This window comes from Neodiprion pinetum, chromosome 1, assembly GCF_021155775.2.
Source record: "Neodiprion pinetum isolate iyNeoPine1 chromosome 1, iyNeoPine1.2, whole genome shotgun sequence".
NCBI classification, from domain to species: Eukaryota; Metazoa; Arthropoda; class Insecta; order Hymenoptera; family Diprionidae; genus Neodiprion; species Neodiprion pinetum.
The window spans coordinates 9,435,043-9,459,665 of record NC_060232.1 but is presented as its reverse complement, the minus strand read 5'-3'; the positions used below and the strand labels follow the sequence as shown (position 1 = coordinate 9,459,665).

The following is a 24,623-nucleotide window of genomic DNA, read 5'->3' as shown; positions in this document are numbered from 1 at the left end:
TCGATCGGCATAAGGTATTATCAAATCTATGTATTAATGACAGTAAAACAAATCAATTCACATATCGGCAACAGTAAGAGTGCCCAGGGTATAAATGGAATTCAAGGATTTAATTCTCATGATACGATAAATAGAATTTTCCCTGTCAGATTTTTTGGCGATTACAAATGCGACATTAATAGATAATGAGAATTTGCTGTGAAAAGAAGTTTTTCTCTCTGCGGGCTCTATTTTTCATATTATTCATTTGAAATACATTAATTTTTAAATCGATCGTCTAGATTTGGCGATTCCCAGTAAGAGATTGACTTTTATTAAATAATGCACCTGCATTTTTTCCGTTCACAATTATATTTGAAAACAAAGCTGAGAAAAGTTTGATAGTTAGATTATTCTTTTCCGACAGGAACTTTCAAATTTTAACATGTTGGTTCGTAAAAGATACCATAACTGAAAATCGGGCACGATTTGACTTTTACGATTTTCACTCTTCAGCCCTTCACTGTAGCTGAGAAGAAGATCAAAACATGGGAAGAGTTGACGGAAAGGGAGCGGTACGAAATGCTGTGTCGTGGAGAGGTGACGCTGCCAGCCGACGTCCAGAAAAATTTGAAATGTCGTTACGTGGAACGGGGAATCCCCTTCCTCAAGATCGCGCCGTTCAAGGAAGAAGAAGCTTACTTGGATCCTAGAATCGTGATATATCACGACGTAATTTATGACGAAGAAATTGACACTGTGAAGAGGATGGCTCAGCCGAGAGTAAGTCATAATAAGAATTAATCGACGCATAGCCTGGAATAGAATGGAGAATTTCAGTCAATGTAGTTTAAATTTCTCAATGAGAAATAAACCTGCATCGCTTTTGTTGTTAGTTTAAAAGAGCAACTGTCCAAAACTACAAAACTGGTGAAGTTGAAATTGCGCATTATCGTATCAGCAAAAGTGCCTGGCTCCAGGAATATGAACATCCTCACGTAAAGGCTGTCAGTAGGCGAGTGGAGGACCTGACAAGCTTGACTGTCGATACTGCGGAAGAGCTGCAAGTAGTCAACTATGGAATTGGTGGACATTACGAGCCCCACTTTGACTTTGCAAGGGTGAATAATATCTTTTTTCTTTGGTCACTGCATCTTTTCCGCGCATTGTACAATTATCAAATACATGAAAATGTAATAAAAGCCCTCTAAGGCGTAGAGCTCTAAAAATTAGAAGAAATGCTTACTAATGAATACATAATAATATTAGCGTCCATCCAGTATTGTACTCTTCCATGCCCGATTTGTTAAAAACTTGAGTATTTCATTACCCCTGAAATCGTAAAGCACTATTATTAAAAAAAAAACCTTATTTATATTACATCCGAAGCGAGAAGAAAAAAATGCTTTCAAAAGTCTTGGAACTGGAAATCGAATCGCAACGGTCCTTTACTATGTAAGTTAATTTGGGTTCACTCTATTCTACTTCTATTATATTTAAGGTCGAAGTTAAGAAACTTAATCTGCAAACTAGTACGACTTGTTAATATTATTACTAATACATCATTGATAATCACTCATTGTTATTCATTATTCACACATTCCAGATGAGTGATGTGGAACAAGGCGGTGGTACTGTTTTTACAAAAATCAATCTTGCTCTTTGGCCACGAAAGGGTAGCGCTGCATTTTGGTTCAACTTGAAGCCAAATGGCGAAGGAGATTACAGAACGAGACACGCCGCATGTCCAGTTTTGACCGGCTCTAAGTGGGGTGAGTATCTGTTATGAGGAGAATTAACCATTCAAAAATGATTAAAGCGATTGAGATACATTTCAAATGCGCGAAATGGACAATTCATAAGCCGAATATAGTAGTCTCAAAGGTGTAGGTGTAGGATTTGAAAGTGTAAAAATAATAGATAATAGATTCCAATATAGAGAAAGATCATAGTCAGTCTGCGCAATTTCAGTTAATTTCATTACAGGTCTTGAGAAAAGATTATCTTAACTTTTGTTACGTATGTTCCTTAATTTCAGTGGCGAATAAATGGCTCCACGAGAGAGGACAAGAATTCCTACACCCCTGTAACTTGGAGAATCAGACACCAGATCCTGACAGCGGGCTTTACTAAATGCTCACAATCAACCCGTTTCGTACACCTTGCTGTTTCTTGGTGAAAATATTGACATATGAGAAAGTCCTTGACGCTTAACTAAACTGCCAGGTATTCGTCAGCAGATTTTAAACAAACGCTAAAAGAATTGGATTTAAAATTTAAATCAGTCTCTCAAAGTAAGAACGTCCACCATACCGTGTAATGAGGGATTTTTGATAACTATAAAAATGAGATCAAATATTTCGATGATGCAGGTAATTTAGGTTCTAGGTCAAACTTACAATCCGTATAGTGGAAAAATGTTGATCTATACGCGCCAAAGCTGCCTTGGCACAAAGGACGCTGTCTTTCATCCTTTCAATGGTCTTATCAATTTCTCATTCTTTGTAGTTAAGTATATTATACACATCAGCTGTGCCCTCTTGCAGAATCAGTTTCCATTTTTTAGCTTTTGATTAACGCATGACGAGACTGCACTTTGCATTTATCAGGTGGAAGTGATGAACTGTTATTTACCATTTCATAAAATTAAGAAGGGTTTTATATTGATATTATTAGATGATATTATATATAATATAATTAGTAGCAATATATTATAAATTATACTAATTAACAAGTACAACTTGTTGTGCCATTGTTATTGGCAGTGTGTGGCAAAAATAACTGCATATGGGCTCAAACGTAAAACATTTACAATTATTTTCACTAATCAAATTTGATCAGAACTGAACCATTCGTAAATTTGGTTCTCCTAATATTCTTTAAAATCGTTTGATAGTTTATTTAACTATCTTACTGCAATCAGCTACGTAAGCAATATACTTTGTTCTGACACTTAGTAGCCACTCTTACAGTTGGCATAACGTTTCACGCTGTTATTCAAATTGTGCTAGCTGCCGTAACTAAATAAATTACTCGAAATAATTGCACATTGCAGTATTTTTTGACTTAGAAAGTAATTTTGTTCCATACGCGAAATGTTACTAACTGGTGATCATTACCGGTCTATTAGTTAACTTAATTATCCAATGAATTTCTCGATAGCTCGGGATAAATATTTATCTCAGTGAGGAAAAATAATATCAATTCGAAGCAGAAATGCAAAGAATCGATAGCAGCAGAGCCTGTGCGAAAATTTAAATATAAAGCAGTTATAGAAATTACTCGACTAAGAATTCATGAAATGAAACTGAAGCTGTAAGACTTTGCGAGAAGTTGCTAACACATTGTTATCTTTAAAGGAATGACAGTTAAGATACCGTAAATAGTAACAAATGCAAAACAAATAATATTATATAGTTGAATATTACACTAGATAATGGTCACATAGCATATTTTAAAATGTAAATCAATTTACAATAAACTACAATCGATATTATACATGTATTATTACACATACCGATATACATTAATTACACATAAGTATAAATATTGCAGTCTAATATATTATTAATGTTGTTCAAAAATATGCTGCAATATAATATAATGCGTAATATCGGTTTAAATAATTTAGATCATGATATCATCATTATTAATATTGATTAACTGATTTTCGGAATATCGCACAATAGCAAATAAACATTTTCAAAAATTAGAATACCAACTAGCGGTTGGAGTGTGTTTTCATTAATTCCTCTAACAATAAAATGAAGATGCATATTAAGTGTAACTCGTGTTTGTAATACAATTACAAAAGGTCTCTCAATTATTTTAGGTGTAATTGTGCTGACATCTTTCAATAAGACCTTTTTATTGAAAAATCTCGAACAATGTTGCATATGTAACGAAAGGCTTATGGATTATATAAATAACTATTTTACCGCAAAGTGAACAAATTCGACTAAGATTATTCATAATTGGATGACTCAGGAAATATTCATATAATGAAATTGTCAATAGTTAAGTCGTTATTAATAAAATAACATCGGTTAGGGAATGAAAGTGACGTCGCCCTTCACAATTGTATTTTGGACTCGAATTCAGTTCTGCATGTGCGAAATCGTTTATTGGTCTTTCGTTCGTGTTCAATAGCGCTCATCCAACCCTTGACAGTCTCCTGATTATCTGTAAAAATAAAAGAAATATGTAGAAACAAAAAATGAAATCATGTGTAACTAGACGCTACTTTTGACCGTTTTCCAGTCCTAGCGGATCTAACTTATGGATGCTCCTCACTATAACCATAAATTGCATTAAAATTTCATTTTCTGTACGGGTGATGGTGTAATGATCGTTGATGGATTTTTTACGGGATTGTGTTACCAAACACTCGCAAACAATCAACAAACATTTCACGAACGTAAAAGTGAATTTTACTGTGATTCATTTTAACGAGGAGCTGTCGTAAGTTAGACGTGCTGGGATTGAACCGATGGATTGAACAAACTCCCGTAACTATTGCCAAACTAGAGTCGTTTTATTTACTTGTTTTTTGGGCGAGCTCGGGGAGAGGGCTGTTTTTCAAGTTTTACAGGTCAATCGGGAACTATTAAAGGTTAGAGAAGCGCTAAATGACGCTAAGAAACGACGAACAAACGATTCCGCACAAGCAGAACTCAAATCGGTCCCAAAATACAACTATCAGGGGCTAATGTCACTTGAATTCCCTAACCGATCTTGTTTTATTAATAACTACTACGCTATTGACTATCTGACACCGGAAGCACACCATGAAACACTAACGACCAACAAATGGTTGGAAAAAAATAAATTGGTTCGGGTATGAATGAGAGACTAAGTAAGGGGACAGCGATTGGTCGGATGAATCTCTATCTCTTTCTTTTCAGGAGCGAAACGATAAGATAGAGGATAAAATTAATCAATACCTCATTCTCTCCTTGTCTAACTCGTTGACTGAAGAATATAAAGGCGGATACACCGTAGGTAAGTTTTTGTGATCAGTTTTTGGTAGACAAGTGGGCCCAGGTGGGCCTGGGAGCGGAGGAGGGTTCCTCTCTATCGACTCTACCTAACGGGCTCGCACCGACATTCGTAGCAGTCAAAGTAGTGTCGGTATGGAGGCTTAAGATTGAGTCGGTTCAAAGTGGTACTCACTTTGTAGGACTTCTCGTCGATTGCGACTGAGAAATATCGATCAGCTCGATCATGCCCGTGAGAAAACGCGTAACCGCGTCCACGGCCAACCTCCGCAACGACCTCCGAACACCTCCAACCACCATCAACCACCTCCTCCAACCTCCGACTACCTTCGGCCTCCTCATCTACCTCGACATCGGCCACCTCCTCCTCACTGCCCCGCGGCATCTTGGTCGTCGTCGTCGTCATCGACTACCGCCGATCACTTCCAGCCGCCGCCAAACACTTCCTACCCCCTCCAACCACCGCCAAACACCGCCGGTCACCTTCTGCCACCTCCTACCATTTTCGAACACCTCCAACCACCTCCAACCACCTCCAAACACCGCCGGTCACCTTCTGCCACCTCCTACCATTTTCGAACACCTCCAACCACCTCCAACCACCTCCGACCACCTCCGAACACCTTGGTCCTCTTCGTCCCCCTGCTCCGCCGTGTAATCTCTAACATTAATATTCATAATTATTCCAACAACTTTTCATTTGCTCTCTCGATCTTGAATTTTCATAGGCATAGAATCGAAACGCTGTTTTAGCTGGTCGCAAGTGAAGTATCTGCGTTGGGTGGAGGAGCAGAATTGTTTTTCGTAAAGTATTCGGATGGAAAAAAATTCAGAGTAACTGTAATACATCACGGATGCGCTAATTTTGATTAAGATTAAATGGATTCTCCGTACATGAGACAGTATTTAACGCAGCGTAGTGATTTAAAGACCTAAGAAGGTAATAGGAAGAGAAGGAACGAGGCTTCTTAACACTTCGAGTGTATTTTAACACACATTTGAAAGGTACGAGCAAAATTTTTCATCATCCAACTGTCGCAGAACGGCAGCGTTATCAGCTGAGCCGTTAACTGAAGGATATATCTTCAGTCAACGGCTGACCATCGAAGGGCCTGGCCGCTTGAGTCTGGAATCGGCTGGAGAGATAAAGTGCGTATTTCTTGTATGAAATGTGAAAACTAAAATCATTATACATCATATCATATCATCATACATCGTACATCATACATCATACATCATACATCATACATCATACATCATACATCATACATCATCATACATAGTATTAAAGGTCGAAACCAAAGTTTGGATGTCGGATGTTCAGAAAGTGACGTCACCAATTCAAAATCAGCTAGCCGAATTCCTCAGTCTGGAAGCAACCGCGCAGTAGAGCGGACGGATAAGAGTCGCGCTCCGCAAATTTCGAGTACGGGTTCTCAACCTCCCGGATCCCGCGCTTCGGGTTCGCTACGTATTTCGAGTACCGGGTTCTCAACCTCCCGGATCTACAATAAATTATTTCAATTCGTTTTTCGCGCAAGCCCATATTCAGTAGCTGCCAGTCCGCTAATAAAATTTCTCGACTTCCAGGATAAGCGCTCCGTGGTTCCTGGTTCGTGTTTACAATAAATTATTTCAATTCGTTTTTCGCGCAAGCCCATATTCAGTAGCTGTCAGTCCGCTAATAAAATTTCTCGACTTCCAGGATAAGCGCTCCGTGGTTCCTGGTTCACGTTTACAATAAATTATTTCAATTCGTTTTTCGCGCAAGCCCATATTCAGTAGCTGTCAGTCCGCTAATAAAATTTCTCGACTTCCAGGATAAGCGCTCCGTGGTTCCTGGTTCACGTTTACAATAAATTATTTCAATTCGTTTTTCGCGCAAGCCCATATTCAGTAGCTGTCAGTCCGCTAATAAAATTTCTCGACTTCCAGGATAAGCGCTCCGTGGTTCCTGGTTCACGTTTACAATAAATTATTTCAATTCGTTTTTCGCGCAAGCCCATATTCAGTAGCTGTCAGTCCGCTAATAAAATTTCTCGACTTCCAGGATAAGCGCTCCGTGGTTCCTGGTTCACGTTTACAATAAATTATTTCAATTCGTTTTTCGCGCAAGCCCATATTCAGTAGCTGTCAGTCCGCTAATAAAATTTCTCGACTTCCAGGATAAGCGCTCCGTGGTTCCTGGTTCACGTTTACAATAAATTATTTCAATTCGTTTTTCGCGCAAGCCCATATTCAGTAGCTGTCAGTCCGCTAATAAAATTTCTCGACTTCCAGGATAAGCGCTCCGTGGTTCCTGGTTCACGTTTACAATAAATTATTTCAATTCGTTTTTCGCGCAAGCCCATATTCAGTAGCTGTCAGTCCGCTAATAAAATTTCTCGACTTCCAGGATAAGCGCTCCGTGGTTCCTGGTTCACGTTTACAATAAATTATTTCAATTCGTTTTTCGCGCAAGCCCATATTCAGTAGCTGTCAGTCCGCTAATAAAATTTCTCGACTTCCAGGATAAGCGCTCCGTGGTTCCTGGTTCACGTTTACAATAAATTATTTCAATTCGTTTTTCGCGCAAGCCCATATTCAGTAGCTGTCAGTCCGCTAATAAAATTTCTCGACTTCCAGGATAAGCGCTCCGTGGTTCCTGGTTCACGTTTACAATAAATTATTTCAATTCGTTTTTCGCGCAACCCCAAATTCAGTAGCTGTCACTGCGCTAATAAAATTTCTATAACTTTATAATCTTCTCATAATCTTTTTGGTAAAATATGTCGATAAATAAATTATATTAAACCTTGCACATTATTTTTGATTTGTTCTCGTGCTGAAAATATTTATTAGTATTCGAGGTATAACTCGAGGTGGTTGAAGGTGTTCGGAGTTGGACGAGGTGGAGGACGAGAAAGACAAGGAGATGAAGGTGGACGAGGATTTGTGCTCGGTGAGTAAAACACTTTGATAATATTTGATGGCAATTGTAATTATATTTGATCTAAAATATTTCAAACTAGTCAAGTTTACATTAAATTATTTCAATTCATTTTTCGCGCAAGCACATATTCAGTAGCTATGAATAAGCTTATACAATTTATGATATTATTAAACAATTAATTAATTATATCAATCCTTATACAATATTATTGATGTGTTCCTACACTGAAAATATTTACATTAAATTATTTCAATTCATTTTTCGCGCAAGCACATATTCAGTAGCTGTGAATAAGCTTATACAATTTATTCTACTATCAATTAATTAATTAATTATATTAATCCTTACACAATATTTTTGATGTGTTCTCATACTGAAAATATTTACTACTATTCCAGGTATAACCCGAGGTGGTTGGCGGTGGTTGGAGGTGGTCGGAGGTGGACGAGGCGGACCAGGAGGAGGACGAGGACCAGGAGGAGGACGAGGTGGGTGAGGAAGAGGCGGGGTGGGTCGTGGGAGAGGAGGGGTGGGGGCGGGGGAGGGAAGGGGCAGAGGTGGGCGGGGAAGGGGGTGAGGTGGGAAGGGAGGGGAAGGGGTGGGGAAGGGGGAGGGGGTGGGGGTGGGGGATGGGGGGAGGGGGAGGGGCGGGAGGGTGGGAGGGCGGGAGGGCGGGCGGGCGGGGCGGGAGGGAGGGAGGGGCGGGGAGGGCGGGCGTGTGGGGGGGGGTGTAGTGCTCTAGTAACTCTAACGGGCTTGTACCGACATCCGTCCTCCACTCTCCTCCCTCCCTCCCTCCCGCCCACCCGCCCTCCCTCCCTCCCTCCCGCCCCGCCCCCGCTCCCTCCCCCACCCCCTCCCCGCCCCCACCCCTACCCCCTTCCCCTCCCCCACCCCTCCCCACCCCCTCCCCCTCCCCCTCCCCCTCCCCCTCCCCCGCCCCTTCCCCTCCCTTCCCACCTCACCCCCTTCCCCGCCCACCTCTGCCCCTTCCCTCCCCCTCCCCTCCTCTCCCACGACCCACCCCGCCTCCTCCTCGTCCACCTCGTCCTCCTCCTGGTCCTCGTCCTCCTCCTGGTCCACCTCGTCCACCTCCGACCACCTCCAACCACCGCCAACCACCTCGGGTTATACCTGGAATAGTAATAAATATTTTCAGTATGAGAACACATCAAAAATATTGTGTAAGGATTAATATAATTAATTAATTAATTGATAGTAGAATAAATTGTATAAGCTTATTCACAGCTACTGAATATGTGCTTGCGCGAAAAATGAATTGAAATAATTTAATGTAAATATTTTCAGTATAGGAACACATCAATAATATTGTATAAGGATTGATATAATTAATTAATTGTTTAATAATATAATCAATTGTATAAGCTTATTCATAGCTACTGAATATGTGCTTGCGCGAAAAATGAATTGAAATAATTTAATGTAAACTTGACTAGTTTGAAATATTTTAGATCAAATATAATTACAATTGCCATCAAATATTATAAAAGTGTTTTACTCACCGAGCACAAATCCTCGTCCACCTTCATCTCCTTGTCTTCCTCGTCCTCCTCCTCGTCCAACTCCGAACACCTTCAACCACCGCCAACCACCTCGAGTTATACCTCGAATACTAATAAATATTTCCAGCGAGAGAACAAATCAAAAATAATGTGCAAGGTTTAATATAATTTATTTATCGACATATTTTACCAAAAAGATTATGAGAAGATTATAAAGTTATAGAAATTTTATTAGCGCAGTGACAGCTACTGAATTTGGGGTTGCGCGAAAAACGAATTGAAATAATTTATTGTAAACGTGAACCAGGAACCACGGAGCGCTTATCCTGGAAGTCGAGAAATTTTATTAGCGGACTGACAGCTACTGAATATGGGCTTGCGCGAAAAACGAATTGAAATAATTTATTGTAAACGTGAACCAGGAACCACGGAGCGCTTATCCTGGAAGTCGAGAAATTTTATTAGCGGACTGACAGCTACTGAATATGGGCTTGCGCGAAAAACGAATTGAAATAATTTATTGTAAACGTGAACCAGGAACCACGGAGCGCTTATCCTGGAAGTCGAGAAATTTTATTAGCGGACTGACAGCTACTGAATATGGGCTTGCGCGAAAAACGAATTGAAATAATTTATTGTAAACGTGAACCAGGAACCACGGAGCGCTTATCCTGGAAGTCGAGAAATTTTATTAGCGGACTGACAGCTACTGAATATGGGCTTGCGCGAAAAACGAATTGAAATAATTTATTGTAAACGTGAACCAGGAACCACGGAGCGCTTATCCTGGAAGTCGAGAAATTTTATTAGCGGACTGACAGCTACTGAATATGGGCTTGCGCGAAAAACGAATTGAAATAATTTATTGTAAACGTGAACCAGGAACCACGGAGCGCTTATCCTGGAAGTCGAGAAATTTTATTAGCGGACTGACAGCTACTGAATATGGGCTTGCGCGAAAAACGAATTGAAATAATTTATTGTAAACGTGAACCAGGAACCACGGAGCGCTTATCCTGGAAGTCGAGAAATTTTATTAGCGGACTGACAGCTACTGAATATGGGCTTGCGCGAAAAACGAATTGAAATAATTTATTGTAAACGTGAACCAGGAACCACGGAGCGCTTATCCTGGAAGTCGAGAAATTTTATTAGCGGACTGACAGCTACTGAATATGGGCTTGCGCGAAAAACGAATTGAAATAATTTATTGTAAACGTGAACCAGGAACCACGGAGCGCTTATCCTGGAAGTCGAGAAATTTTATTAGCGGACTGACAGCTACTGAATATGGGCTTGCGCGAAAAACGAATTGAAATAATTTATTGTAAACGTGAACCAGGAACCACGGAGCGCTTATCCTGGAAGTCGAGAAATTTTATTAGCGGACTGACAGCTACTGAATATGGGCTTGCGCGAAAAACGAATTGAAATAATTTATTGTAAACGTGAACCAGGAACCACGGAGCGCTTATCCTGGAAGTCGAGAAATTTTATTAGCGGACTGACAGCTACTGAATATGGGCTTGCGCGAAAAACGAATTGAAATAATTTATTGTAAACGTGAACCAGGAACCACGGAGCGCTTATCCTGGAAGTCGAGAAATTTTATTAGCGGACTGACAGCTACTGAATATGGGCTTGCGCGAAAAACGAATTGAAATAATTTATTGTAAACGTGAACCAGGAACCACGGAGCGCTTATCCTGGAAGTCGAGAAATTTTATTAGCGGACTGACAGCTACTGAATATGGGCTTGCGCGAAAAACGAATTGAAATAATTTATTGTAAACGTGAACCAGGAACCACGGAGCGCTTATCCTGGAAGTCGAGAAATTTTATTAGCGGACTGACAGCTACTGAATATGGGCTTGCGCGAAAAACGAATTGAAATAATTTATTGTAAACGTGAACCAGGAACCACGGAGCGCTTATCCTGGAAGTCGAGAAATTTTATTAGCGGACTGACAGCTACTGAATATGGGCTTGCGCGAAAAACGAATTGAAATAATTTATTGTAAACGTGAACCAGGAACCACGGAGCGCTTATCCTGGAAGTCGAGAAATTTTATTAGCGGACTGACAGCTACTGAATATGGGCTTGCGCGAAAAACGAATTGAAATAATTTATTGTAAACACGAACCAGGAACCACGGAGCGCTTATCCTGGAAGTCGAGAAATTTTATTAGCGGACTGGCAGCTACTGAATATGGGCTTGCGCGAAAAACGAATTGAAATAATTTATTGTAGATCCGGGAGGTTGAGAACCCGGTACTCGAAATACGTAGCGAACCCGAAGCGCGGGATCCGGGAGGTTGAGAACCCGTACTCGAAATTTGCGGAGCGCGACTCTTATCCGTCCGCTCTACTGCGCGGTTGCTTCCAGACTGAGGAATTCGGCTAGCTGATTTTGAATTGGTGACGTCACTTTCTGAACATCCGACATCCAAACTTTGGTTTCGACCTTTAATACTATGTATGATGATGTATGATGTATGATGTATGATGTATGATGTATGATGTATGATGTATGATGTACGATGTATGATGATATGATATGATGTATAATGATTTTAGTTTTCACATTTCATACAAGAAATACGCACTTTATCTCTCCAGCCGATTCCAGACTCAAGCGGCCAGGCCCTTCGATGGTCAGCCGTTGACTGAAGATATATCCTTCAGTTAACGGCTCAGCTGATAACGCTGCCGTTCTGCGACAGTTGGATGATGAAAAATTTTGCTCGTACCTTTCAAATGTGTGTTAAAATACACTCGAAGTGTTAAGAAGCCTCGTTCCTTCTCTTCCTATTACCTTCTTAGGTCTTTAAATCACTACGCTGCGTTAAATACTGTCTCATGTACGGAGAATCCATTTAATCTTAATCAAAATTAGCGCATCCGTGATGTATTACAGTTACTCTGAATTTTTTTCCATCCGAATACTTTACGAAAAACAATTCTGCTCCTCCACCCAACGCAGATACTTCACTTGCGACCAGCTAAAACAGCGTTTCGATTCTATGCCTATGAAAATTCAAGATCGAGAGAGCAAATGAAAAGTTGTTGGAATAATTATGAATATTAATGTTGTGGAATACATATGGAATACATGATGATTACAGCTCCCAAATAGCAGAAAAAATAAAGCTACAAATTTTTGCGTATAGTTTCTGTACTCTCATGAAGTTTTTGACGGGATTGCTAAATTCTGTAGACTTAATATGTAAAGAAAAGGTCCTTTAAATTGACTTGAGGAGAACAATTCTTTTCCCTCAAAACCGCAGAAAAACTGTATACCACTCCAGTTGATTTGTTTTACTTTATTTTACCATCTTTCAAAGAAACGATACAATCATTCGACCTAGACCTGATTTAAACCTCATTTTGCTAGAACAATCTTTCGCACATCGTCCCAAGTTGCTATATTCATCGGACAAAACATTGACAGTTTTGAGAAGCATCGATTCAACTTGCGCGAGGCTAAGTCGGCTTTTTTTCCGTAAAAGGCTTGTCTCGCGGTCGTCCTAAAAGAACTTATTTCACCACTGTTAGGAACCGTCGTGAAAAATAACAGTGTATATTTTTATTCCGAAACACGTGACCGTCATTTCTTTCTCGTTTCAGTGATTAGACGAAAAATGTCATCCACGATTGCAAATCTTCGTAATATGTACGTTTTGTATCAATTATAATATTTCGCTTTTAAGATTGTACTTAATTTTTCATTCGTTGCCAATGTTTTGTGATTCATCTCACCCAAAATATTAATGAAAGGATTGCAATGAGAAAGAGGAGGTAAGAATTGATAAAAAATACTCGGAGCTCATTGGCACCAATCACAAAGAATATATGCTTATTGTTACATGTAGATATAGTCATAGCAAAGACTAAACCTCAACAGAAAAACAAACAATAATGTTATATTCAACTTAATTAAGCGGAATGAATTTCCATTTAGTTCTTCTAGGATAAAATTGATTCAGTGCAGATTTAACTATCAGTATCCTTTGTTAACGTATCCGTATCCTGTTAACTTACTAATCAAGAAATCAGTTCGACATGGTAAAAGAAAAGTTGTGTGAACACTCATGATCACCCAACGAGATTTTTGCAGTTTGAGTGATCAAGCTCCCATGACTGTCCGCATTTGATGTTTTACTACGTACTCAAGATTGCTAGCTCATGATGTAATATCAAAAGGCTTCAAACGCGCTTTCATCACTCATTTGCTAAGTACAGTAGTAAGTTTTCAGAAACGGGATGAGAAAAACTTCAATATTCAATATATTTAGTAAATATTTTGGCCATCGTTGGACATAATTATATATTCATGTAGATGTATACTCCAAGTGCAGTAGTGAATGGTGATAATGGTACATGGACATCCAAGTTTTCCGTAAAGATCAAGACATATTCTTAAATATCGTCCGCAATATATTTATGATTATTCAACGAATCATATCTTACAATTAGTCATTATATAACGGACACCAATAAAACGCTACCTTTATTCCATTCAAGTTGATTCACTTATAATAAGAATTTTTGGTTTAATTTACTGTGAATTTATTCTCTTTGTTGGCTTCAAAAATTTGTCGGAATGTCAATAATATTTGGCCTCAATCAATTCTGTAATAAATAATGATCCCTTGATTAAAAACTATTCGAAGGTGACTGTGGTAACAGTTTTCATTATACAATAACATTATCAAGTACATACGAAACAATATTTTTCATATTCATTGTAATGAGTAAATTAGTCTGAGTATCTCTTTCTTACCAATACATAAAGCGAAGATAATAACAATGTATATTCTTTAAATGTGTAAAAAGTGTTATAAATTGAACTCATACATGCATCACATACGTAATAAAACTCACAAGTTCCACTTCAGTTTGAATTTGTTGCAACGTTACAAATGCAAACATCATAATAATGCTTAAATCTATGTTTTGACACTGCTTTAGACTAAATTCTAATTATTAAAAAAAAAAATTTCACAATTAAAGTTCACAAAAAGATATTGATCAGTTCGAATGGTACTCTGCATTTTCCGTAGAATAAACAAAACTTGCATTAGTCGCGAATGAAGTGTTCGCAACTTCACAGATGGTACAGTTTCTTGTCAAAGTATGATTGTAAATAAATTGAAGATTTCAAAATGTACAATGCAAGTTTCAAACAAATGTATGATACTGTTCGAAAGGTTGAATTGTTTCAGAGGTAAACGTCTGAATTGCAAATTGCGGACATTATTTTAGAAAAAAAAAACTAATGTGTTTGTGTTAACTGAATAGGTCTCTGAATATCATACTCTGTCAGTATTACTACAATGTCATGATTCCGAAAGTATCAATTGAAAAATCGTACTTCTAACCCACTCATGTAATTCTTATGCTAAACGGTTGAAGAGGCGTAGATCCAACTTCAATACAACTTCTCCACTTTCAACTTCGTGTAGCTTAATTCTTTTCTGAATTGGCCCACAAGAATCTATGCTATCTCTCATTATGTCGGATACTCGAACTTCGGCACGTCCACGGAATTCTGTAACGACAATTGAGGCAATGTGTTACACGACTTACATTCGTTAATTATATATCTTTCGATTCAATACCAAATTGTTATACATTAAATTCAAAAACTGTAAACAAAATTTACCGTCCGGACTGTAATATCCCTTGTCGAAAACAGTTATACACAAAGTATCCGCATGTAAATCTTTGACTTGGAACTGCATTGACTTATCCCACAGTGGACAGTTAGTTCCTGATACAACTTGCGTTCTCTCCTCTTGTGATCCCATTGATACTTTGCAGAATGTGTTGTACTTTCCTGTTTCATCAACATCAGAGGATTTATAAAATGAATAGATTGACGAAATGTCAAAAATTGCAAACATATCACAGCAAAATATAAATTGGATTTAACAAATCTTGAATGCATATACTCTCGTAGAATGAAGCAAAAATACTAAAAACATCATAATTGAAAAATATACTCAAGGTACCGTGTACATATTCACGATCCGTACGTGTTCAAAGTCGGTTAAAATGCTGATAAAATACCGTGGAAATGAAGCCGGTTAAAATTTCATCATACTCCGGTATTACTCGCACACTTAACAGTTCGTCAATATCTTGCTTTGTTAATAGCACGAAAAAAAAAAGAGTTTAGTACCGCAAAAGCCAAATATGGGTTTGAATTAAAATGAAAGGAAGCGGTTGGTTTATGTTAAGTTTAGCGACACTGTTCTTCACAAAAATGGATCATTTTTTCAAAGTTATAATTTTTATGGCCGTTTATTGACTATTTCGAATGTTTTACAGAAGGGAAAAGTTCGAAATAATAACAAAATCAAATCTTAGTAGCATCTGCAGTAACATTACCTGGTTTAGTAGGACAGAGATCTTCTGCTTCCCTGACAACTAGTCTGAGACGGCCCTTTGGGGGTCTCCTGCGAACTACAAGCATGCGACGCGCTAGTTAATTTACATGCTGCATGCAAAACTAAATTATTAGTAAGCAATTTTAATGGTATCAAAAATTGATTTAAATCCCATCATTCAAGTAACCATTCTTCTGCACACATTCTAATCAATTTAGCTTGTGCTCTAAATATCTTGCATGCCATAATCCTACCAATAAACGAAGTAAATTCCCCATTTACCTGTTTCAATTTATATTGAATGCAATAAAATCAGAATCTATAAAATGAATCTGTGATTCATTTCTTGTAATTACAGAATAAAGCATGTCTCACGTAAAATTCATGTCTTATGCTCAAGGAATAATGATGATTACATCTAATAAAGTCGCGATTTTTTTCAAGGCTCAATATATAATTCAAGAATACACAGCGTTGAATCAAAGCTGAATTGTTTTTTTTTTAGAAAAGACAAATTAGCACACACGAAGCAAAGCCAAGCAAATATCACATAAAATTTAACAGAAGTCTTGGACATTCTTAAGCAAACTCTTACCAGATAATGCTTTGATACTCGACCCTTCGAGTACAGTAACAAGAATTCGCCCACACGCAGCAAACTGCGCCTGCTCTGCTCACACACATTGACAGACATAGACATTTTATTAAATCAGAAATCAACAATTTCGACTCGATGTAATAAACGTAACGAAAAATGTAAATGATCTATTATAAATTCGTTTAAAAAAAACATTTCTAGTTAGAAAAACTGAAAAGTATACAGATATTTCTATAAATGAATTATTTATACAAGATCATTTAAAGAACCGCAATAAATGCAAATTGTGAAATTGGTATATTACCTATTAGCTTTCCGTGCATAACATAATTTCTGTATGATTATAAAGTGACGACTTAAATTCAACATTGAGGGAAGCTGTCATATAAAACAATTTCTATCTAAATACAAGAAATGTTCTGGAAATATTAGCGCACCACAAGTTTGATTGCACATTAGCGAAACCAAGAAAGAAAGAATATGGAAAATACTCACTCGATCGCTGCCGTTGAAGCTGAGTTTTTTCATTTTCTAAATAGACTCTACTGGCTTCGGTTATTCGCTTTAACCACAAAGAACATTCACTGGCAGATGGTGCTAAAAGAGTAATAGTTTTCTTTGAATCCCATAAACGGATCGTTCTAGAGTGGTCGGATGTATCATTTCCATTAAGTTCCGGTACTGTCAATATGACCAACTCATTCAGAAACGTTGGCTGAAATGAAAGATTAATATTTCAGTTTATACAACTAATATAATATTATACCTGGTTAAAACTGAGTCATCCACAAATCATACTTGTAGATAAAAATATACAACTGTTCCAATTCATTTACTTTTTAAATTTGAAACTTGTAGAATTGTCAATTTTCGGACAAGTTGTGTTACTTACTTTTCTGTACAGTTTAAATTTTTGATTAGCGTTTCTTTCAAAGGAGAATTGCTGTCCAGATGGTAAAGATTTTGTTGGTTGAGCAAACAAGATAAAATCATTCATCAGAAATCCCACAAGTTCTTTGCCGCTTTTTGCCTATGACAATGAAAAAATTACTTCTTCGTTTGAAAGCTAAATATTAAAACGTAAGTTAACGGTGAATATATTATTACTATTGTTATTATTCTAACAGTAATATTGTTACTTTAAGAAATCATTCACGCATTCAACAATACAAACTAATGTGTCAACATGATCGTCAACATTTGATATTGCTTATGCAAAATAAATATTTCACGTACTTTGTGCAGTATTCCATGATGCAAAAATTTCCTAGGTCCGAGAGAATTTGTAAGTGAGTTAAATATCAGTTGTTCTTCTAATCCATCGCAAGTTACATGCTGTTGTAACCATTCGAGTCTGTCGCTATTTTCTTTTTCTCTGACGCCTTCATTTACCTAAATCAATTTCAACGTATGACACACATATAACATATGAGTCATTTACGGACAAAAATAATCCAAGTTAATATACCGACAAATTGATAATTAATTTGGAACAAATACTGATTTAACTGATAAGAACCTATTTTTAATAGTCATAGAAATAATAATTCTACGTAAATTGTTTTTCACATTTCCATTGATCACAACATTATCTGGTACGTATCTTTTGATAATGTAATCTGACCAATGATAGAAGAGAGATGTGCCACAATTCAGTTATCTCGCAGACATGTTGTTGATTCTGTTGAACTTGATGCGTGACTGTATTTAATTATTGATGTATCCTTTTGTTACCTGTGTACAAAATTCTTCTGCTCTTGCCAGCGCTTCTAGAAGATATTGTCTGTCGGGATGTAACACAGGAGTATATTCGAGAATCTGTTAAAAGCAAAGGTATACATTACTTTGACAAGCTGGGTGCTGATGTATAATCGCTTGAAAACGTGCATTGCAAACCTTGTTAATAATCAGTGGGTATTTTGTAATCCTTTGCATGGGTTTAATGAGAAACGAACTCAGCGGCATTCCCTTTGTTCTTGGGTCCTGTTGACACATCGCAGCAACCTGAACGAATTCTGGTGATTTTTCAGTAAGTTGCTGAAGGTACGTTGCTGCGGAAAGCTGACAGCTACAGAATCTAACATAGGCCGACATCCTCGGGATCTGTAAATTCAAAACCGTGAGTCATATCCCTCCAATTTTTCCTTCTAAATCACTCACATATTTGGTTGTTCAAATAAAACACGTTAATGCATATACACTATTTCACTGTGCACCATTCAACTTACATTTTCACACAATATGTCACCGATCATTCTTATAACACCACCATCGCTGTTGTCCCTTCGTATTCTCAGTGTTCTGAAGAGTAAAAAAAGTTAGAACTGAATAACACGCCTTTGCATTCAATTTTCAAGTATCCACCACTTTTTAATAAACAGAAATTTTTGCTAAAGTTGACTGACTCTTACCTCAAAAAATTGTCATTGCACACTATAATATCCCGCCAATTGACGAATATCTTGTCAACTTCGTTTACAGTCAGTACCATACTTTGAAGTAACGGTTTCTCAAAGACCTGTAAACAAATATTGGGCATTATTGCTTTACATATAACTACAAACAAAATGACATTTTATACATATAAAATTATTTAAAATAACGTATTCACCTCGTGAACCAGAGTCATGTCTTCGATGTACGCTTGTTCAGTTGCAATGAGTTCTTTGATATGTTCCTGACGTTTCCTTTCCGTATCATTGAGCAGTCCAAACATAACATCACGTATTAGATCGCTGGCTGCACATAAAATAAATCGAAAATCTTGAAAAAAGTTAATATATTCATATTAAAAAGGAGTAGTTTCATAATAAAATGGAATTTACGTTGAATACGGTGGAAAAGGGGGCTCGGACTAAAAAAAATGTAATTGTTTGAAACTGATACTGTGTGTGAAAACGAATTCATGTTACACTTATTTTAACTAAACACAACAAACAAAGCACCACTGTTTAGGACAAAGTTTGACAGTTATATGATGATTTGAAAAAGAAAAATGTACGTTATTTTTATCGGTTTAATTGGTAAACATGATAAGAACATAGACACCTGAATCACAGTTTAAAAAAAAACCAAATTAATCATCCAGCTGGAATTGTCATCGCCATGATTACAACAATGAGAAATTGAAAAAACGGTGATGATTACTGTAGTTTAAATCAAAAATCCGTATTTTCAGTCTCTTTACTATATTTTCTAACGTATTTTAATTGTTTAGTTTCTTTTTCTAAAGTGAAATTACAAGTCACAATCTGGAAAATGGCAAAATAATTACTGTACACAGTACTATACTATACGTCACCTGTCCCACATAAAATTCTCCGCGGAATCTGAAATAAATTATATGCAAGTATTAAACCAGTTTATGGGCAAGAAGGTGGGTATTTCTAGATTATCGGATTTTTTTCTATTCCTTAAAAGTCAACCTTGACGTGATGTTGCAACCGTGAAAACTTGGGAGCGTTTTTTAATTATCGAAGAAAATTGTATGACCAATTTAAACAACAATATATAGTTTTGCAAAGGACTCGAAATTATTCCTGTATTTTTAAACTTATTCTTCTTGTATTGAGAATAATTCACTTAATTATAAAACATTCCCAATTTCATGTAAAAAAAGTCTTGCTCCAAATTTAAATGAAAAGATTAACAACATTGGTAACGGTGTTTATAATAGTTACATATTTTATTTCCATTATCATCTATTATCAGGCGACAAGTTTTCAAATAAAATGAAGACAAAATTAAAATGAAACGAATATCCTACAAACTGACTAAATTCCAAACAAATTTTGTCCACATTTTTACATTCATCATGACTTACACTAAATTTTTTTCTCATTTTTCTCTTTCTTTCTTCCGTAACATTAAACATTCAGTACAGTTAGCTATATTTTTTGTAACAATTGTTAAAGATATATCATAATTTTTTACGTACATATTCTATAATTACATACTTGTTATTTGCTCGTTATAATATCTCAGATGCATAATTGAAATTTTTGGTGGATAATGTATTATCAATGGTAAGTAATATTCAACAACATTATTGATTTTTTTCAAGCAACTGTTTTTTTCCGTCCTACGATGCATTTGTCACAAATTACAAAGATTTGGTATATGATAGAGAGCAATAAATTACTAGAATGTATCACGGCTTCTACTATTAACGTCCCTTTTTTTAATATGATTTATCAAATATAATTTACCTGATAAAAAAACATATTCGCTGAATATTTAGAACAAAAGTAATTACTAAATAACTCGAATAATCACATCTAAATGAATACTGACAAATTTTATTATCCCTATAATTATTACATAAAGTATATTACTTTATTGTTTAGTTTTTTTAATATAAGTTTATGGCTGCTATTTCAACTAATTATTTTTTCAACATCAAAGACTTCACGCAATTTCACGTGTACATAATTTTTAAATCTTTGTAATGAAATTTCTGACAAATTGTACTACTTGCTTTTTCGTGGAATTAACAATAGTAGTACGTTTGATACACTAGTCAAGAAATTGAAGACAAAATTTAGATGTTATACACTACAATACCATTGCATGAAGTAGTTTTTCAATATTCTTAGTCTGTTGCCAAAATTCACTGTCATGGCTACCCCGATATTGCAGGATGCTATTTATTGATCCTGTTCAAATTTAGGAACACAACATTTTGTGCCTTTTAGTGACACAAACATAGCCAACCTGTTCTTAGTGAATTCTGATAATAAATATTGGGGTATATATTATACATTATATATTATAAACTATAAAACATCTCTTGTTATAACATTAAAGATCACGAATTTTAGAATCAAATCAACTTAGGTTTTATTTTATTTCAAGCGCAAATAACATTTTCAACTGTTTTATTTTTGACGTTTTCAGTGCTTGATCAACAACTTTGATAAAAAGCACTGATTAGGCTGTCAATCCACAGTTTAAAGGGGTGCTGCTAATGTTTGAATAATCATTAACTAGCAATTGGGTATGAAATCTATACAACAGTTAAATAATCTCTCGGCTACATCTATTATTGTGACTACCAGTCTATCATTTTTTATTTTCGTCTAGTTTGTTGATCGATAATGTAAACCTGAGGATCAACACACTTGCTAATACAACATAAATTATGTTTAGTAGCGAGCAATAAGAATTCAGATGATTGTAGTTCAAAAAATGAAAAGCTGGTATTGTTTGGTTTTGGTCGGTCAAAGTATTCATGAAAGGACAAGTCAAAAGAATTATTACAGTTCATAAAATTACTCGTTGAAGTGATTTTTTCTTCTACAAATGAATTTATCTTCAATTTATCACAATTTTACTATTTACTACATGGTTTTTCCCAGTAATATTATTAATTATCGTTTCCAAACTAAAATAGTATTAAGTACTTAGTTACATGGACAGTGGTTCTTGCTTCATTTTATTGTCTGTGTAAGATGACGATTGCATCATAAAAAGCAAATTCATCTCACGCTGTTATTGTGTCCATAGAAAAAAGATGAAAAACCGTAATAACCGTTTAACCAGGAAACTTCATTATATTGAAAAAATCCGGTTTGATGCATTGACTAACATATTTCTTTATCTAACAACTTCTCTTAAATAATAGAATATACTTCATGGAAGGAACTAGGTATTGTAACATAGACTGACGAACCTCTCACAATATTGTTTTCCAGAACAAATTGTCGAGGTAACAGGCCCGGGTGAGATATTCAGTTTGAAATGAATTATATGGAAAGACTGATGACGTTTAAGTGTGTACATTGAAAACTGAATTTTAACGGCGCTCACACAATGGTTATATATGTGTCTATTTAATTGTGCGCTTATTACGTAATAAAGAATATACGTGAATAAATACATAACTAAGAACTTGCTTTACTTATTCAGTGACTAAGATGAACATTGTTCAATTTCGAAACGATCATACCTAAGTTCTCCGAACGAAAACTCAACTTTGATAATGATATTAAACGAAATACTCATTACACAGCATTATTCAGAATCGAATGAATTCAGTTGAAGACAATTTGCAGTGGCGTGAATGGCTAAAGTAAAGACAAGCGCCCATGTAATTACAATAACCGGAGGCTGTCGTTGAAAAAATTAACGTTACAATCTATGGAATACCTACGTGACATCTAAGCAATGTATAAATATGGTCAACCTATTAATGCAGACAGCGCCATTCAGAATTCTAGAAACATATGGCATTACAGTTCGAATTAGTTGCCACTCGATTCGCAAATTCTGAACGATGTTTGACCTTAATAATGTTATGCATATGTAGTTTAAATAGTACAATAATTATATTGGTTTAGTCCTTGATTAGCATCGATATTTGCGAAATTTTTAACAAGAAGAAATATCAACAGTTATGGATTTCTTTACGGTTAATTAATGTAGAGAATATTATTTCGCAAATTTGAATTAACACAGATTTTGCAGGCGTGTTATTTTAGTGTTAGTTAGGGCAGTCTAATAATTAATTAGTACTTCTTTCGTCTGAGTATCTAATCTGTTTACAAGAACAAACAGGCGACTATGGTTTGAATTTTTTCTTTATATTTGACGTTGATACAGTAATAATTGAAAAAAAATTCTTCTATTAATACAGTCACTGTTGAGATTTCTTATTGCGCAGTTTATTTTTATCTTCCACCTCCTTTCTTAAACATTACATTTTATGCATAAATTCCTGTTCGTATTTGTTATTGCAAGTAGCATATATTATAGCCGATGCTGTGCTACACTGCTATCCTTAGGCTGCGTGTGAAGCAGAAGCAAGATGTTAGTTGAACAGAATTGTTGATGGGCATAAAATATGTAAGTTAGTAAGATAGTTTTAAAGGCAGTTATTAGTATACACATGAAAATATCAATCAAAAATAGTAATACGCGATTAAACAAGAGCAAAAAATTACAAACGAAATCAAAATGGTCAAAGGAGAAAACATTGATGAATAGGAGGTAAATTACCAATTAAAAATTTGCATATAAAATTCAAATTTCTGACTTACAGACCTATATCAATCTAGTGAATTTAATGTACAAAATTACAAACTGTAACATAGGTGATAAAAACGTACAGGCAAAGAACTCGTTAAATCTAAAAAGTAACGACAAATAGAAACATTAAATGTAATTTTTTTGAGGAACTGTTTACTCTGATGACGTTAGAGGATAGTCAAATGTATGTGATACTGAGATCAATTGTTCGATGTGGGAAATAAACATCTGACTTTGTATATTATCATAACTGCCTTGAAGAGTCGAATCAGTCTGCATTTAAATCAACCGCGATACAAAATACCCACCGTAGAACTTTACTCATACACAAAAAGAGGAACAAAACCACACACTGTAACCAGACAGTTTGACATATTTATAGAAAAGTAAATATATAGCCTGGCTTGTGCTGAGCGAATATGTTCGAAACATATTTTTTTTTTAAATGCACATACACATAACCATAATTAATTACAGTATGATAATTTCAATGACTGTGTACATCTTATAGTTACAGAAACAATATCAAATTGTCTAATTTTTGCGATTTTAATCATACGGTCTTTGTTTACACCAAATAACGATATTTATCCTTATCATTCTATGAAAAAAAAAAGCAAAAAATTATTTAACGGGAACGGAATTATATACAAATTAAATTATAAGTGGCAAGTTGAGAACTCATCACACTTATTTGTATTTTCTGTTATATTTTTCAGGGCTCAAAGGAGATCTATATTATTTCTTATTATCGCAAAAATCAGTAGAAAATTTCAATAATATTTGCCAAATTACGTTTCATTGCATATTATATTTTTTACACTTTATTTTGGTAGTGCTGAAGACTTGATATGTAACGCATTTCTTTCAATTTGTGACGAATCTGTTTGAAATAAATAGACATTTTATATAATTTGGTGAAAACACTGAGTGGCACGGGACCCACGGGCTGAACATGCTATTATTACTTTAACAAAAAAGCCATGCGGGAACCAAAACAAGGAGAATCATTTATCAAAAGCTGAAGCAGATCTGCAGTTGGTTAGTTTGCAATAGGTAATAAGAAAGGTAAAAAAAAAGAAGAAGATAAATAAACTCACACCTTTAGGAATACAAATCTGATAAAGTAACGAGATTCTTGAATATGTATACATATTACATATACATACATGTAT

At 35.9% G+C, this 24,623-nt stretch overlaps 2 protein-coding genes across 22 annotated transcripts in view; one reads left to right on the top strand and one right to left on the bottom strand.

The window, feature by feature from the left end:
* PH4alphaEFB (prolyl 4-hydroxylase subunit alpha-1) overlaps window positions 1–3,684 on the top strand; it is a 144,037-nt gene extending 140,353 nt beyond the window's left edge. For 4 of the 5 annotated variants that reach the window (XM_046609105.2, XM_046609108.2, XM_046609107.2 and 1 more), the window contains 5 exons: window positions 496–762; window positions 876–1,100; window positions 1,369–1,434; window positions 1,586–1,751; window positions 2,018–3,683. In XM_046609105.2, coding sequence (XP_046465061.1) covers window positions 496–762; window positions 876–1,100; window positions 1,369–1,434; window positions 1,586–1,751; window positions 2,018–2,112 — 819 coding nt within the window. In that variant the 3' untranslated portion in view covers window positions 2,113–3,683. Of the gene's footprint in view, window positions 1–495; window positions 763–875; window positions 1,101–1,368; window positions 1,435–1,585; window positions 1,752–2,017 lie in introns of all 5 variants that reach the window. The other variant, XM_046609106.2, reaches the window with a different exon arrangement.
* A 9,056-nt stretch (window positions 3,685–12,740) lies between these two features.
* The window catches only part of Dap160 (dynamin associated protein 160), a 28,253-nt gene continuing 16,370 nt past the window's right edge, over window positions 12,741–24,623 (bottom strand). For all 17 annotated transcript variants that reach the window (XM_046620782.2, XM_046620703.2, XM_046620860.2 and 14 more), the window contains 12 exons: window positions 19,034–19,161; window positions 18,834–18,940; window positions 18,651–18,723; window positions 18,319–18,525; window positions 18,157–18,240; window positions 17,659–17,814; window positions 17,315–17,452; window positions 16,918–17,137; window positions 16,420–16,494; window positions 15,826–15,900; window positions 15,098–15,271; window positions 12,741–14,983 (listed from right to left, as the gene is read on the bottom strand). In XM_046620782.2, coding sequence (XP_046476738.1) covers window positions 14,829–14,983; window positions 15,098–15,271; window positions 15,826–15,900; window positions 16,420–16,494; window positions 16,918–17,137; window positions 17,315–17,452; window positions 17,659–17,814; window positions 18,157–18,240; window positions 18,319–18,525; window positions 18,651–18,723; window positions 18,834–18,940; window positions 19,034–19,161 — 1,592 coding nt within the window. In that variant the 3' untranslated portion in view covers window positions 12,741–14,828. The remainder of the gene's footprint in view (window positions 14,984–15,097; window positions 15,272–15,825; window positions 15,901–16,419; window positions 16,495–16,917; window positions 17,138–17,314; window positions 17,453–17,658; window positions 17,815–18,156; window positions 18,241–18,318; window positions 18,526–18,650; window positions 18,724–18,833; window positions 18,941–19,033; window positions 19,162–24,623) is intronic.